Source organism: Homalodisca vitripennis, chromosome 8 (genome assembly GCF_021130785.1).
Source record: "Homalodisca vitripennis isolate AUS2020 chromosome 8, UT_GWSS_2.1, whole genome shotgun sequence".
Classification (NCBI taxonomy): Eukaryota; Metazoa; Arthropoda; class Insecta; order Hemiptera; family Cicadellidae; genus Homalodisca; species Homalodisca vitripennis.
In genome coordinates, this window is record NC_060214.1 from 105210662 (window position 1) to 105228196 (window position 17535).

At 34.3% G+C, this 17535-nt stretch overlaps 1 protein-coding gene across 3 annotated transcripts in view; it reads left to right on the forward strand.

Moving 5' to 3' along the window:
* LOC124367836 (probable cytochrome P450 304a1) overlaps positions 1–14298 on the forward strand; it is a 51944-nt gene extending 37646 nt beyond the window's left edge. For all 3 annotated transcript variants that reach the window (XM_046824981.1, XM_046824980.1, XM_046824982.1), the window contains 7 exons: positions 1574–1734; positions 3184–3456; positions 4318–4435; positions 4619–4799; positions 8749–8866; positions 11774–11915; positions 13412–14298. In XM_046824981.1, the coding sequence (XP_046680937.1) occupies positions 1574–1734; positions 3184–3456; positions 4318–4435; positions 4619–4799; positions 8749–8866; positions 11774–11915; positions 13412–13659 (1241 nt within the window). In that variant the 3' untranslated portion in view covers positions 13660–14298. The remainder of the gene's footprint in view (positions 1–1573; positions 1735–3183; positions 3457–4317; positions 4436–4618; positions 4800–8748; positions 8867–11773; positions 11916–13411) is intronic.
* The last annotated feature ends 3237 nt before the right edge of the window (positions 14299–17535 follow it).

The following is a 17535-nucleotide window of genomic DNA, read 5'->3' on the forward strand; positions in this document are numbered from 1 at the left end:
TCAAGCAAAGACATACATTTTGGTTTGAAAAATCAGTGTTTCTCATACCTCGTCTCTATACGATATCCATCTCGACTTTCACAAGAGAAGCTCCTTTGCATTTTCCATTGGCAAAAGCAACTCTTAAAACTCCTTTGGGAGGAAACTTATCTCTTGCAAAAAAAAGGCTCTGTAAATGAAAACGCCAAAACTATTTGTGGCAACTATAAAATCTGTCTATTGCTGTACTAGTCATAAGTGGTTGGCCGACGAATACAGACGTATTGTGACCTGTATGCTGTAGTTCAGTTTTAATGAGTAGTGTGTTTAGTTTTTTTATTAAGTGCATGTTTTAGAGTTAGTAAAGTTGGCCCACAACATGGTGGTTGTGATTTCTGACTTACGCGTGTCACAACGCTCTTGTATGATTTGTTTATTCTAACCTAGTTTGCAGTGATGTGTTAGGTTAGTTATTTACCTGAAGAAGAGATCAGATTGCAGATCTCGAAACGTAGCGTTACTGATTTCTTGTATCACTGAACGATGGCAAATGTCCGGAAAATCTTGTTTCCTTCACACATTTCTAGTTACACAATGTGATGTTTTTCATTTATTAATTTATTCTTCTTCCAACGGCAACCGCCAGTTTGCAGTAGTAGCTTATGAAATGACAACACAAATATAAAATAAGTCATTAAAGTTAACAATATTACAGTGACACTATTCAATAATAATTATGAGTAATAATATAAATTTACTCAAATTAATTAATTAACTTACGTTACTTACTTACGTATTTATTAATTTATTGTGCTATTACGTACATATAAATAATAACAAGTTACCCCAACTCATTTTCCAAGGTGAAATAATAAAACAAGCCTTACTGCGAAATTGTTTACGTAAAATCACTAGTATAAATTAATATGCACTATTGCTACCTTGAATCACGAACTCCAAAATTTTGCGCGAGTATTGGAAACGACCGTTTTTTCAATTATTTTACTAACATAATTTTTTTAGTAACTTGAATCAATATATTTGTAGTACTTTAAAAGCATACTTTATTCTTCTTTTCATTTGATAATTTTTTACCTATCAGATATGTGCTCGATTACATTTTAGTAATGATAATTTGTATCCACTGTTTTCTCTTAAATGGATCAGTATTTGACTTTTGTTGTGTAAAGTAACAATTTCACGATTTCGCAACTACTAAATTAAAATCTTTATTCAGTCCAAGTGAAATTAGAAATTTAGTTTATGTTAATGAGGGCACCGCTGGACTGACAGAGGAGATTTATGCTACGGAACCTGAGGAACTTCGGATTTGGTAGTAGAAATAAACTTTTTGATCAAATGTTTCAGGGCAGTTCTTCATTGACGGGCACCGCTGGGTTGAACAGAGGAGATTTATGCTAAGGAACCATAGGAACTTCGGATTTGGTAGTAGAAATAAACTTTTTGATCATATGTTTCAGGGCAGTTCTTCATTGACGGGCACTTCTGGGTTGAACAGAAGAGATTTATGCTGAGGAACCTGCGGGACTTCGGCTTCGGTACTAAAAATAAATGTTTTGATCACATGTTTCAGGGCAGTTCTTCATTGACGGGCACCGCTGGACTGAACAGAGGAGATTTATGCTGAGGAACCTGAGGGACTTCGGTTTCGGTACTAGAAATAAACATTTTGAGAAGATGATTGAAGAAGAATTGAGAGACTTCATTGACCTGGTCCAGTCAAAACATGTGGAGGTATAGTTACTTGTTTTTTTAGTACAAAATATATGACTGCTTACAAACCGCTGATTAATTGGGGATGTACGAGTATATCTCCAAAATACGCATTTAAGCTAAATTATCATTTTCGGTCAATGTTTTCCTAGGCCAATATTTGACGTTTTTCAAGAGAATTATTCTTAAAAAGTAAATTTAAAAAATAACAATAGAAAACGATTAAATTTCAAATAGGGCAAAAATTAAAGATATCTTTTAAAAGGAACTAATAGTTTAAAACAGGCTGGCAGTAATACCTTCGGCTATTAGCGATGATGGAGCCGAACGAAGATCATCTCTTGAGGTTGTACCAATCTGTAAAATACCAAAAGGCTGATCACTAATTCTTGAGAACTAAAAGTATTACAAACTCACCTATATTATACGTAGAAGGGCAATAGTTTGCAATGGCCGAAGTAAATAAAAAACATACACACAATACACCTTACTTTCTGTACATTCTGACACAACTATAAGTACTATACTTCAAATTACACTCATAACACTAATGTTATATCGAATATGTGGAAAAGCATTACTTACAAAGGATATATGTACCAATGACTCTGTAACCAATTTCTGTAAATGATTATACAACCAAATCTAACCAAGCAGGAAAGGCAACGGCGAGGTGCCAAAGAATTTCGCAGTAGCTTTATATATAGGACTGAAACAACAAAGGAAAAACGACGAGTAAAATTCACCAAGGAGGTAACTGTGACCTAAATGATTAAAAACAGAAAAAGTACTGAAACACTCTTAAATTACCTTTAAATTAAGTTGGTAGACAAACTTCAAATTCTCACGTGAATGTTGACAACCTTGATACCCTCCTCTTAAACTTACACTTGCTTAGTTTTTTTTATATTCCCCTAACGAAGAACCCCGATTCCTCTCGGTCCCTAGATCGATGGAATAATAAGGATATAACCTAAAATTAAGAAAAAAAACTTAAATGATTTCTGTGCAATACACGGTTTGTGTCGCTTTTACAATCTTTCTGGAAATGAAAGTATACTACTTTAAGACATTATTTAAAATAGTTTTATATATTTTAGACAAAGTGGCTACATTATCCTCATTTTCTCCTTTAAAGAATATTTCAAAATAGTTTAGTTAACCATGGTGACATACTTTTGAAGTAATATGACTAAGAAATCGAATAGCTACCAAAGCACTATTTGTTTTTCCTATCCCCATTTTTACTATATCTATTTAATTACACAAAATGCTTAATTAGTCGAGTCAGTAAGAGGTTGATGTTGTGAAATTTATCAATACTCCTTTGATATCTTAAAGTACCATTGTGTTCTCTATCAGTTTAGTTGCGAAATATCAGTGACATCAAATTCACAAACCAGAGAACACAACACATCAAGATATCCTTAAGGATTACACTTATCGTTCTGTTTTATTTTACTTCTACAGGGAGTATGCCACGACGGAAAGGTCGTAGTGCCGACAGTGTTCTATTCTTTCTTCCTCAACTTCATCCTACAACTCCTATTTGGTACACGGCTACCGCCCTCTCTCCACCACAAGCTGAGGGAGTTGGCTTACGCGGCCTACCGCTTCCAGTTGTCCGTAGATCCTACTACTGGAGCAATCAATATGACTCCATGGCTCCGCCACTTGGCTTCACAATGGTTCGGCTTCGATGACTGTAAGAAGAGCAACGCCTTCATGAAAAGCTTCATCAAGGTAAAATATGTTGAAAAAGCTATATTATTTATAATTTAAAACGCTTTTAAAAGTATTACGAAGTAGTGCCATTAAAAACAGATCCTAGTGTCGCTAAGGCTAGTTTAGCTTTAATGCAACTAACTAGCTTTTATTACTTTATTTTCAACGGACATCATCCAATTTACAACCTGTACATAATATGACAGACTCAAAAGATAAACAAAAATAAACATCTGTATAAACCGCAATAATAAATAATCAGGGTATGACACCACAATAAGGAAAAATATGGCTTATATAGATATATAACAACAAACTAACTAAGTAGGGAATAAATAATAAAACTATATAAAAAGTTAAAAATACAAGAAACAATACATGAAGCTAATAACATAAAAACAACAAAAGAATCGTAATACCAACAGCAATAGAAATTAAAAAAAAACAATGACTAATAATGTCAACAACAATATAACCCTCATAAAAGAACAATATCAATCACAAGAATCAATTAAAAAATGAAAAAGCAATAACAAATAAGCAATAACAAATAACAAGCAATAACACAAAATTATTATCAAAACAAGATAAAACATGCTAACAACGAACAAAAAGTCACTCGGAGCCATGTAACAAAAAGCGCTTTAAACAGCCAGTGAAGCTTTAAACTAGTTAGGAGAGCAGGAAAAGAAGTCCAGGCGATTGGAAATGCGGTTACCCAGCCGCTGAACCCGCTCCATCGTGCAGTTGTGATGCCTCCTGGCGAACAACTCCATAGATCTTGTACGCCCGTGACATCTAAAGCTCACACGTAGCGTTTTTAGACATTAGGAGAAGAATATGAAATAAATATTTATTATTTGTGCATGTATTTTTCAGGAGAGGGTGCAAGAACACAAAGACACGTTTTTAACTGATGCCCTTCGTGACTTTTGTGACGTCTATCTCAAAGAAATGGAGAACAAAAATATGTCCGACGCTCAACATTGGTTCTCAGGTTTGTTCATGTACTTAGATTCCAGGCAGTTGTAACATAACTCAATAACTTCAGATATAGATAATTGAGACATCATTTTTGTGTACTCAAAAATTAAATCTCAACTCATTCATTTATATTCTTTCCAACTTGACTGTCCCTTGATGCAAGGATCACCTCGTCAAATCCTGATATCTGTTGCAGAAGAGCAGATGGTGATGACGTTTTGGGATCTTCTGTTTCCTACATCCATGGCGACGACGGCCACCTTGGGATTTGCGATTGAGTTCCTCCTGCTGTATCCACAGGTGCAGGTTCGAGTCCACCAAGAGATAGACAGTGTGGTCGGACGCTCCAGGTTACCTACTCTTGATGACAGAAAGAAGTAAGCGTTTTCTCTATGAATAGACGATATCGCAGTTGAAAAAGAATTCATAACCCACAGGCTACTTCCATTTAGGTATCTGTAACATTAATTTTAAGGTCATTTAAATTATATGTGTCCTCTTCGGTTAGGAGTTGGCTGATAGTTTGCGCGAATCAAACAGTGTAGTAGAACATAAGGTTGAGGAATATCGAACATCAAAGCAGAACGAATAGAACGTTAAGTAAATTACTACTGAGACACTGCCATAATTGGTCAATGACCTGCTGGCTGGGATAATTGGCATAGTAAAAAAAATATAATTGTTCTCTCAAAAGTTGGAAAGAAGGCTATGGATTGGCTTCAAATCTTTACACAATGTTGCATGTCTATCGTAGAGTGTTTTATATTGTTTTTAATATCAATATATTCCAGATTCTCCTTGGAAACGGCGAGTTCAAAGCGTTTCGTGAGATTTTTGCGTATTGCAAAATATTGTAACAAACAATTATTATAGGTGGCACTAGTGGCAAATTCAAACTTTTTACTGTTTTTGAATGCCATTTTAACACTCATATAAAGCTCAATTTAATAAAACAAATTAATTGTGAATTTGAGTCACTCGAAACTGGACTCCTTTGACATTGTGGCACCATTGCTGGGCATTAAAGGAATAAACCCAGAAGGGCTGGACACTACCATGTCTCAACGAGCCATTCGCTCCGTATAACAGTTTGAGGAAACAAAGTATTGCAAATGGAATTGCATAACAATGCATTAAAGACAAATGTAATTAATTTCTACAGAACCAAGAAACCATCATGGGATCAGCAAGTCCGTTTTGCACCGATGATAGGGATACGATACCGACTGGGGATACGATACTGACTAATGGTACGATACTGACTAGTGATACGATTCTGACTAGGGATACGACACCGACTAGTGATACGATACTGACTAGTGATACGATACTGACTAGGGATACGATACTGACTAGGGATACGATACTGACTAGTGATACGTTACTGACTAAGGATACGATACTGACTAGTGATACGATACTGACTAGTGATACGATTCTGACTAGTGATACGATTCTGACTAGGGATACGATACCGACTAGGGATACGATTCTGACTAAGGATACGACACCAACTAGGGGTACGATACTGACTAGGGATACGATACTGACTAGTGATACGGTACGTCGATAATTAAATAAATTTATATATATATATATATATATAAACATAAATGAGGTCGAGGTCCATAAATATACCAACTATCTTGCCTCCTCTAGTTACAGCTTCAGAAATTCTACACTAACAAAATTGATATGAATTAAATAATATAATATGTGTTAAATAGTTGTATGTCATATGTGAATAAGTTCTCTTCTAACAAAAATTAAAAATCAATTATCGATTAATTTATTGTCATTGTTTTGTCTTAAATGTGTCTTTAATCTATAAAATTTGTGTTTTATATTCATTCTAAAGTAAACTTTTTTGGGTGAAAATTGCCAATCTGGGATAGGTTTATAAAAGATATTTCAACATCTTTAACTAACTTTCTGAAACAAATGAGCTGGCATAATCAACAGATAAATTAATTGTACTCTTTCTGAAAACATTCTGCGGCAAACCCTTAAGGTAACCGAGAAATTATAATGTACCCAAATCGGAACCCTGAGGAACACCGCATTTATCAATTTTTAATCAAGAAGTGATTTTATGTAGTTGTTTGTTTTATCGGTCTCTAACTTCAACGTATTGCTTTCTATTTTCTAAATATTATTTTAGCAACTTTAGTGCCTTGCTATTTATTCCAATAGTGTTTAAGGGGACAATGCAATGTACAAAAGGAGGGCTTTTTTGCCAAAATTATATTTTAGAATTGCCTCAGCAACAACGAACTCGACCAACCTTTTCGACAGGTTTTTTTTCTTTGGGCATTTTTACAAAATAGCAGCATGTAGGCTTTCATTTGTGTTTTGGGTTTTGCTTGTTTCACCTTTTTAATAAATTCTCTATTTATTAGGCGTTGGTACACTAGGAAAATATGTTTTAGAACTGTAGGTAATATTGATGTATTCATATTAGAAGTGGGTGAACCAGGCATTTTGTGTTTGGCTATTTCGTGGCTGTAGTAACACAAGCTTTCCTGTCCTTTAGGACACTTTGTATGCCTGGGAGTACTATCATTGCTTTTATGTCCTTTAGGGCACTTTGTGTGCCTGGGAGTACTATCACTGCTTTTATGTCCTTTAGGACACTTTGTATGCCTGGGAGTACTATCGTTGATTTTATGTCCTTTAGGACACTTTGTGTGCCTGGGAGTACTATCATTGCTTTTATATCCTTTAGGACACTTTGTATGCCTGGGAGTACTATCGTTGATTTTATGTCCTTTAGGACACTTTGTGTGCCTGGGAGTACTATTATTGCTTTTATGTCCTTTAGGACACTTTGCGTGCCTGGGAGTACTATTACTGCTTTTATGTCCTTTAGGACACTTTGTATGCCTGGGAGTACTATCGTTGATTTTATGTCGTTTAGGACACTTTGTATGCCTGGGAGTACTATAATTGCTTTTTATGTCCTTTAGGACACTTTGCGTGCCTGGGAGTACTATTACTGCTTTTATGTCCTTTAGGACACTTTGTATGCCTGGGAGTACTATCATTGCTTTTATGTCGTTTAGGACACTTTGTATGCCTGGGAGTACTATAATTGCTTTTATGTCCTTTAGGACACTTTGTATGCCTGGGAGTACTATTATTGCTTTTATGTCCTTTAGGACACTTTGTGTGCCTGGGAGTACTATCATTGCTTTTATGTCCTTTAGGACACTTTGTATGCCTGGGAGCACTATTATTGTTTTTATGTCCTTTAGGACACTTTGTGTGCCTGGGAGTACTATAATTGCTTTTATGTCCTTTAGGACACTTTGTATGCCTGGGAATACTATCATTGCTTTTATGTCCTTTAGGACACTTTGTGTGCCTGGGAGTACTATCATTCCTTTTATGTCCTTTAGAACACTTTGTATACCTGGGAGTACAATCATTAGACACACAGTGGTATAAGGTGGCCAGAAGGTCATTCTTCATGTCTGATATACTTTTTAGGTTTCTAAGCAAGTTGTTAGGTAATACAATATCAAATGCCTACTGTGGTCCATAAATATACCAACTATCCTGTCTCCTCTATGTACAACTTCAGAAATCTTACGGTAACAACATTAATATGAATTGAATTTAAAATCCTGAGTATTTGTTTATTATTGTCAGAGTTTAAAAAATATAACAAGAGTTAAATAGTTGCATGTCATATATTTTAATAGTTGTTTCTATTGTTTGCCGCTAAATATTATTATTACCATTATTTTTGTTGTTGCTGTTATTATTATTATTATTATACATATCACACAGCCACAGTATTAAGTGAAAACAGATTTTAGCAATGGATGCAGTATCTTTTTATAGATTGATCAATAAATACTCAGATTGCAGTTTTTTTCAAATATGTGTTTTTAGCAAATAGCAATCCATGAAAAGAACTGAAATTCTGTATTATATAAAAAAAGCTTGTCAGGGTAATTCTTTTCATCACTAAACATAATGTGAAACAACCGGTTTGCCAACAGTAGATGATTTGACCAACCTACCACATCATGCAGACAACTCAACAAATGCAATTCATCGACACAAATGAGTTCTTCCTCATCAATTTTGGTACTGACTTAATCAAATCGGATGAGTGTTCCGTCTACATATTTTACACGACATAGTTCGGTGCAGGTTAAGCGCTGAAATCTACTTCTAATTCAGGCGGGCAGAGTCTACTTTTTCGATCGCAGTCTTTTGGCCCGAATAAAGTTTTTGTACTTAATGTTAATGTTTAACAATTTACTGTATTGACTACATGATATATTTTTGTGTATTAACTACATGATATTCACACAGTTTGCCATACACCGAAGCAGTCCTTAGAGAGGTCATGAGGAGAGAGACTTTGGCTGCCCTAGCAATACCTCACCGTTGCACGGAGGATACCTACTTCAACGGCTACTTCATCCCTAAGGTACTTTTCTATGTTCTCAAACCCGTAGTTCTCCTTGTCCACCTTAGGTTACGCATTGAGGTCTGGTTTAGACCTCAATGCCTTGCTTTAAATTGTTTAAGATCTATGATTTGGAATGATAATAGGTTTTTTATATTTTAAGTCGTTATGTTCGGTTGACTGGAATCTATTCTCTTCATGAGATGTCAAAAATTATGGCACATAAGATTAAGCAAGCACAGATCAATATTTTCAAGAGTCAAAACTACGACAAGAGCACAAATTGCACGTCAAAAAATGCAATTATATTTTACTATCACTGGTAAATAAACACAAATTTTCTAATATTTATATTATTATTGCAAAGCCTTTCGGAATAAATGGTCAGACACTTAACAATTGAATAAATATTTATATTGTTCTAAATAATAGATATTCAAATGACATATGGAAAAGGATTTGGAAATATGATTAGCCAGCATAAAATATTTAAACAGAATTACATTTTAATTTTCTTATAAATTAAGATGAGAGTAGAATTGAATTTTGAATAGGTTCGTCGTCATTATTGATAAGTTTTTATTGCTTTATGCTAATGTAAATGTTTCCCAAGCATTGAAATGTAGTTTTTTTTTTTTTTTTTTTTTTTTTTTTTTTTTTTTTTTTTTTTTTTTTTTTTTTTTTTTTGAGGGAGAGGCAGGAAAAATGCAATTACGCACGCAGGTGGCCAGCCTGTAGTGTGGGACTCCCCTAAAAACGGGTTTACCCACTAAAAACCCTCCTCTACTCTTTAGGATTCTAACCTGGGATTGTTATCACATTACTTCAGGCTAGGCCTAAATTTGGCTTAAGCCCGTGGGGCTCGCTCCTTATCCAGCCGCTCGGTCAAGGGATCTGGGCCACTTCGCGGTCCAGATCGGATTTCTTTTCCAGGAGGATGCCCCGGACGAACTGTGACAAACAATCCCAGTTCCCCTCATCCTCCATAATCTTTTCGCAGACCGTATCCACCGAAAAAACCCCGAGTTTTCTTGTGGCCTCCAGGCGGGGCATTGAAATGTAGTGTGTTAATAACTTATTTTAATAATCGTAAATTTGTATTAGATATGTTGTGTCCAGATTCAATACAATGATTCGCAATAGGAGATTTTTCATTTATTTCATATTTTTATATGTGCAAAGTTTTCTTTGAATCGTGTCTAGACGTTCATTTTTGTTTGGCCAATGTACAATTTATCACAGTAGTTGCATTTAATTTCATAAATTCCTGATTTGTTTTCGAATGATTTTTTTGTCCTTTGGATTTCTGTAATATTTGTATTTATTTACCTCTGTTAGTAAATTAAACTTCTTCAAATGCTCCAAGATTCTTCATTCAATTATATACCTGACGTACACTGCAGAAATAAGAAGAACAAACCGTAAGCCCGTTCAAGCCATATATTGATTTGTGATGACTTGACATTCGTATTGAGTTTCGACATCTGAAAAAGAGGATAAATTTCAATCCTCGAAACGTAGTGTTCTGTTCTTGTAACATATTATAGCGAACACAAATGAGCAAAATCCTGTTACCCTGTTAAACTTCAAATATTTAGAAACAAAACAACATGACTCCTGCAAAGTGTATAATATGAATACATTCGTTTTGAGTGTTGAAACCTGAAAAAGAGGTATAAATTTTAAATTCCTCGAAACGTAGTGTTGTGTTCTTGTAACATATTATAGATAACACAAATAAGCAAAATCCTGTTACCCTGTTAAACTTCAAATATTTAGAAACAAAACAAAACTACATGACTCCTGCAAAGTGTATAATATGACTACATTCGTTTTGAGTGTTGACACCTGAAAAAGAGGTTAAATTTCAATCCTCGAAACGTAGTGTTCTGTTCTTGTAACATATTATAGATAACGCAAATGTGCAAAATCCTGTTACCCTGTTAAACTTCAAATATTTAGAAACAAAACAAAACTGCATGACTCCTCCAAAGTGTATAATATGAATGCATTCATTTTGAGTGTTGACGCCTGAAAAAGAGTTAAATTTAAATTCTCTAAACGTAGTGTTTTATACTTGTAACATATTATAGCGAACACAAATGAGCAAAATCCTGTTACCCTGTTAAACTTCACTAAACAACATGACTCCTGCAAAGTGTATAATATGAATACATTCGTTTTGAGTGTTGAAACCTGAAAAAGAGGTTAAATTTAAATTCTCGAAACGTAGTGTTGTGTTCTTGTAACATATTATAGCTAACACAAAATAAGCAAAATCCTGTTACCCTGTTAAACTTCAAATATTTAGAAACAAAACAAAACTACATGACTCCTGCAAAGTGTATAATATGAATACATTCGTTTTGGGTGTTGACACCTGAAAAAGAGGTTAAATTTCAATTCTCGAAACGTAGTGTTCTGTTCTTGTAACATATTATAGCTAACACAAATAAGCAAAATAATGTTACCCTGTTAAACTTCAAATATTTAGAAACAAAACAAAACTACATGACTCCTGCAAAGTGTATAATATGAATACATTCGTTTTGAGTGTTGACACCTGAAAAAGAGTATAAATTTCAATCCTCGAAACGTAGTGTTCTGTTCTTGTAAATATTATAGCAAACGCAAATGTTCAAAATCCTGTTACAATTTTAAACTTCAAGAAACAAAACTGAACTACATGACACTCCTGAAAAGTGTATAATATGAATAATTATACAAATAACAATACGAGTTTAATCCCCTATAGTATAGAATTACACTCAGCGACAAGGAAACGTTTTGGTCGGATTTACTATAATTTGAAAATAATAATTTTACCTTGCATTTTATTTTATGTTTTTAAAACAATATGAGTCCAATTTCAATGCATAAAGGTACTACACCACACACAATAATTAATTACACTATGTATTGATCCAGGATACAATGCTGTTGCCTAACCTTTGGAGCTCCAATATGGACGAAACCGTCTGGGAAGATCCTTTTCAATTCAAGCCCGAAAGACATTTAGAAGAAGATGGAAGTTTAAAGAAAAAGGACTTGTCTATACAGTTTGGATTAGGTAAGATGTCTCTTATACTTGCGTACAATGTGCAGAATCGTCTTTAACGTAAAATTTGTGACATTGGGTAAACAGTTAAACAACCAAATTACATTGTGACATCCGAATTGGCCTTATGATAATAATGGATTGTAGTGATTATGAAACAATGTTAAATTATGCAATTTAACAGTACATTTCATACAGGTACGTACATGTACAACAATACAACCCTCAGACAGTGGTATAATTGTATCAATACCTTTAGTATTAAATATAATTCTGAATTTGTGTATGTTCAGACTAAATAGACCACCCGGCTCAGTCAGAAGAATTAGGTAGATTTTGTGACAGCCGAAATACGGTTTATTTCAGAAACAAAAGATTCCAACTGCATTTGTACAAAACTATTTTCCTCTAGGATTATCAATAACGGAGTTATGATGTTTTTGAGTTGAACGACCGCCATATGGGGACAAAATGGCGTGCCAAGCTGACCAATGAACTCAGCCGAGATATTTATAAGATCAGTTATTGTAGCAAGTTTGAACTCGTTTCACCATTTCTTTAGCCAGTTGTTGGTGATCGAAAAAATTCTTAAGGGATTTTCATGTAATTGATATCTTGAAAACCGACTTTTGAAGTAATACTATGCCTATGTGATAATCTGGGACCCTAAGAATGTCCATGTAAAATTTAATTACAATTGGTCTAGTAGCTTTTACAAGGTTAAACACACATTCGTGTGTTCGTAGACACAGTCAGTCACATATATATACATATATATGTTTATTTATTTATATATGTATATATATATATATATATATATATACATATAATTTTGAACGAATGGTGTTTTTGGGCTCTGAGGATCATGTTCGGTGAAGTTTCGTTGAAATCTTCCGTAATTGCTACCATAAGGACGATTGCAACAGGCTATAATAATAATTCTTCATCGCAGTAAAACAATTAACAAAATTTTATTGCAAATGTAATTTCATAATATTGATTAAAAATCTATAAATTAAACCTATCTTGATTTATTATAAGCACAGTCAATTCCAGATATTAATAAGTGAACATAACAATAAATGTGTATTTTGCATGTTTTGGATATCAGAAAAGGAGAAATAGAATAATAATAAAATGCTAATTTTCATCCCAGGGGCCCATCGTAAACTCATCAACGGAGTGCAATGGCTTTTGACAAAAAAACATCTTAATCGAGATTTGAATTGTTTGGGTTCATTAATTCGTTTGGTTTTAATCGGCTGATTTTGTACACCTTCTTTGTATCCCAGAATTCAGGAGATTCTCTTTTTCCTATTTGTGTACATAGCAGGGTACTTTTAGGAACTAAAACGCCCTATGCAATGGTAATATCAAGGCATTTGAAGACTGAATATTCGGTTTAAAGTAAGAAGAGGGTAGGACTTAAAAACCATTCAGCGTATGTAGACTATACAGTATTTTGAATTTGTTCTTTTAGACTATTATCATTTATGAATTGATTGCAGGAAAGCACTTGTGTTCCGGGGAGACATTTGCAAGACAGAACATGTTCCTTGTGTTTGCCGCCATGATGCAGAACTTCTCTCTTGAACTACCCCGGGCCAACCTCTACCAAACGTGGAGATGCATGTTCCAGGCATCAACGTCTCACCTCAATTCTTCTCGGTTAAAATGGTTCCGAGATAACCAGTCTGCAACAAATTCTGGACACCTTCATTGGAATGTTTTCACCTTTTCCATGTCGGTAAAATAAGTTTAGTTCGTATCTAGTATAGGAAGAACCTACGGTTTGGTTTGCCAATTTGGACGGTTTATTTAAGCTTAATTACTTCGTTATAATACGAATATTAATTAATTTAATTTGAACTTTATTGTTATAAAAAAATGTATTACTACATTAATTTTATGACTAAAATCCGTAGTGGATTAGGAAGTTACCATTATTTTTATTCTGTCAGTGGAGCCATTTGAAAACAATATTCAAGTACTTCAAAACTAACCGCTACAAATTGATATCTTTTTTACTTAAAACTAATACACACATTATCTGTGTATTATATTGTTTGTGTTTTTGTCTGTGTTTGTTATGTGTACATTTCATCTAAAAAGCAAATTTCAAATATTGAACAGCGACATTGTTTCAAATTGAAATGACCAAAAAAGCTAGTTAATTGACTGAAAATTGTACTTGACATTAATGTGTCACACAAAGTATCCTGAAAGGGTTTGCAGTATTTATGAATTAATAATTGATTAAAAGATTCTTCTTGTTGTTTTGTATCCTTAGAATAAAAGGATAAGGTTAAGATTAAGTATTGGGATTTAGATAGAGTATAGTCCTATTGTTAATTCCTAATGTAGTTCGAAATAAAAGTTGTTTTTATAGAATAAATATGTTTTCATTGATTTTTTGACCTTGTGTGGATTTGTTAGCATTTTTAAACATCTTATCTTTGTAACAACGTCAAAATATTTTTATTTTGTCCTCGTAATACTAAAATTCAACACTAAAATTAGTTTCAAAGATTCTAGACGAAACGAAAAACTCCCAAGCACCCAAGGAGGTATCAGATCTCCACTTTCTCAAACCTTGTGCCTATCTCTACCAATGGTTTTACGTAAGAGTACTTCAAATCTAATGTCAAAATAATTAGTTTTATATACTGTGAAACATTTTTAATATGATGTACAATATGTTGTTGATATGCGGACTAAGCACAATTTCTCAGCTGGTTGCCCTAAAGGAACAAGAAAATTTTAAAAACGTCTTTGTGCTAGCTGCCAAAAAGTTCGTACAGAATTAAAACACTTTCTTTGGGTTTGCTGATAACTAAGATAACTAATACTACTTTTTAAGTTTTGAAAGGAGAACCTTTAGTCCTTTGTTGAAGTTTATGTTTTACGATGGAAGGATTGTGAAGGAAACAGGATTTTTCCGGACATTTGCCATGGTTTAGTGATACAAAAATTCAATGCGAGTTATCAATCAATCAGTGAATTTATTGTATCACTGAACAATGGCAAATGTCCGGAAAAAATCCTGTTTCCTCCTGTTCACAATTTTTACTCGAATCTCAGTACCAGTTTGAAATGTTAAGACATCTTGATCAAAGAAATCTCCTACTCAGGGACCAATCATTCTCAAGACACAATCAAAGGAAACTTAATATTATTTTGCAGCCGCTGGATTAAAATTTCACCTTAACACAAGGTCATGGAAAAAGAAACTATCCAAAAGAACCAAGTTTGGTTATAGCAAACAAACAGATGTCCTTAACTCTTAACTTTTAAAAGGCAGAATTTAGTGCATACTGCACATCCATGTAGATTTGATTGTATTAGTTACATGAGAGGTAGATCACTCATATGGACGAGATATGCTGAGTTCTGAGGCATTATTTGAGTTAATTCTGAGAACCAACGTTAGGCCGCGCTTCATAACGTTTATTACTACGGTTCAAATATTTACTACCTGAGCCTTTCGCTCCACAGAGGACACTTTTTTTATTCAAAGCGCTCACTTTTCTTTATTCTGTATTCTTTATTTACGGATAAACCATTTTTAACAATTTAATACAATTACCGTACATTTATTGTTTGGCTCAAAATTACTAAGATAACTAACAATAATTAATCTCATAATAATCACTTCTTGAAAAAAAACACAGGTAAAGAAGCTATTTTATAAAACAAATTGCATACAAAATATGTGTAACTTAATAACTAGAGTAAGGAACCCCAAATAATTATAGCAATAAATTAGTAACAAAAATTAATAACATCAGGCAATAAAATTAATAGTGACCAATAACTCAATACAGATGACAACAAATAAAGAAGACGTTGTTAACTACTATCAATACCGAAGACGCCGAAGAGTACAGAGAGAGCATTGCATTCACCCTTACTTATATTCAGTCCTTTCTGTGTTGGTGTTATCACTCACCTAGTAAATAAATGCCTGGTGACTGGCTGCTTTCCTGATTCTTGGAAGCGAAGTATTGTCTTGCCTCTGCCAAAGTCTAACAATCCTTCATTACCCTCTCACTTCAGACCTATCTCGATTCTTCCAGTGGTCTCCAAAATATTAGAAAAGATAGTAGTTGAACAAGTTTGATCCTTTACAGAACAAGAACATGTCTTGCCTGAACATCAATCTGGTTTCAGAAAGGATTTCAGCACTTCCTCTGCTCTTGTGGATATTCATGATGAAATGTATTCTGCAGTTGATAGGAATCTCTGCTGTACCTTGACGTCTTTAGATTATTTACAGGCGTTTGACTCTGTCAATCACCGAATGCTCATCGCAAAACTAAAATTTTATGGGTTTGATGATGCCTCTGTAAGATTCTTTGCATCTTATTTAAGTAGAAGATCCCAAAATTGGTAATGATTCCTCTAACATACAGCACAGGTCTGGTGGAGTTCCACAGGGCAGCTGCCTCGGTCCTATTTTGTTTTCCATCTATACGTCTGATCTTGCCGACACGATAAGGTTTTGTTCCCTGCACTCATATGCTGACGATTGCCAGCTATTGCTTCCTTACCCATCCTCAGAAGCAAAAACGGCACTAACAAAAATTAACAATGATTTGTCAAAAGTGCTAATGTGGTCGGAAAGAAATGGGTTGGAGTTAAACCCAGATAAATGTACAATTTTAAATCTGAGATTTAATATTGCCGGCCAATCTCTTCCCAGTGACGTCATGTTGAACAACTCGCCCCTGTCTCTCAGTGAAACTGTTAAGATTCTTGGTGTTAAAATAGACTCACAACTAGAGTTTGCAAGTCATGTAAAATATATATATCAGAAGGTCATTTGTAGATTGAGGATTGTTTGCAGGCTGAGGTCGTTCCTGCTGGTGTCAGCTAAGCTCCAGATTGTCAAGTCATTGATATTATCTTTAATATATTATGCTCTCCCTGCATTTTGAAATACTTTGACCAAAGAAAAATTATTAATTTTAACAAAGTTAGAAAACAGAGCCATAAGATTTGTGTATGGTTTGAGGAAATATGACAATATCAGTTCTTATCGTAAATTGGCTCAAATTCCATCAATACAGGACACTTGCAAAATTCAAACTGTGTCTCTTGTCCACAAGGTACTGACAACCAGTAGGCCAACATATCTAAAAAATAAATTAGTTGCCCGGTCAATAATCAGGGAGCGTAAGACGAGACAGGATGCCCTGCTGGCGGTGCCGCGCGTGCGCCTTGAAAGAGGGAAAAAGGGCTTTACTCACTTCGGTCCCCAGGGGTACAACGGCCTGCCGCCTGAAATGAAATACAAGTATGAGGGCGTTTAAAGACAAATTTAAAAAAATGTTAGCTTAAGGAATATTGTGAAGTTATTTTTATTGTTTGGTTGTATATTGTATGTTTAGTTTATACATGACCTGAGTTATTTTGTGTAAAACAACATCAATGTTTGAAAATCGCTCATGAATAAAGGCCTTTTTTATTTATTTATTTTATTTATTTAAGCAACAATGTGAATTCTAGGCTATTTGTAGCAGCTAGAGAGCTGTGTCAGTCGGATAGGAGGTTTAAATCTTTTTACCTACTCCTTTTTGGAACTTAAAAGGCTGGTTGGTCCTTCCTTGGGGAAGCTGGACACAACCATGAG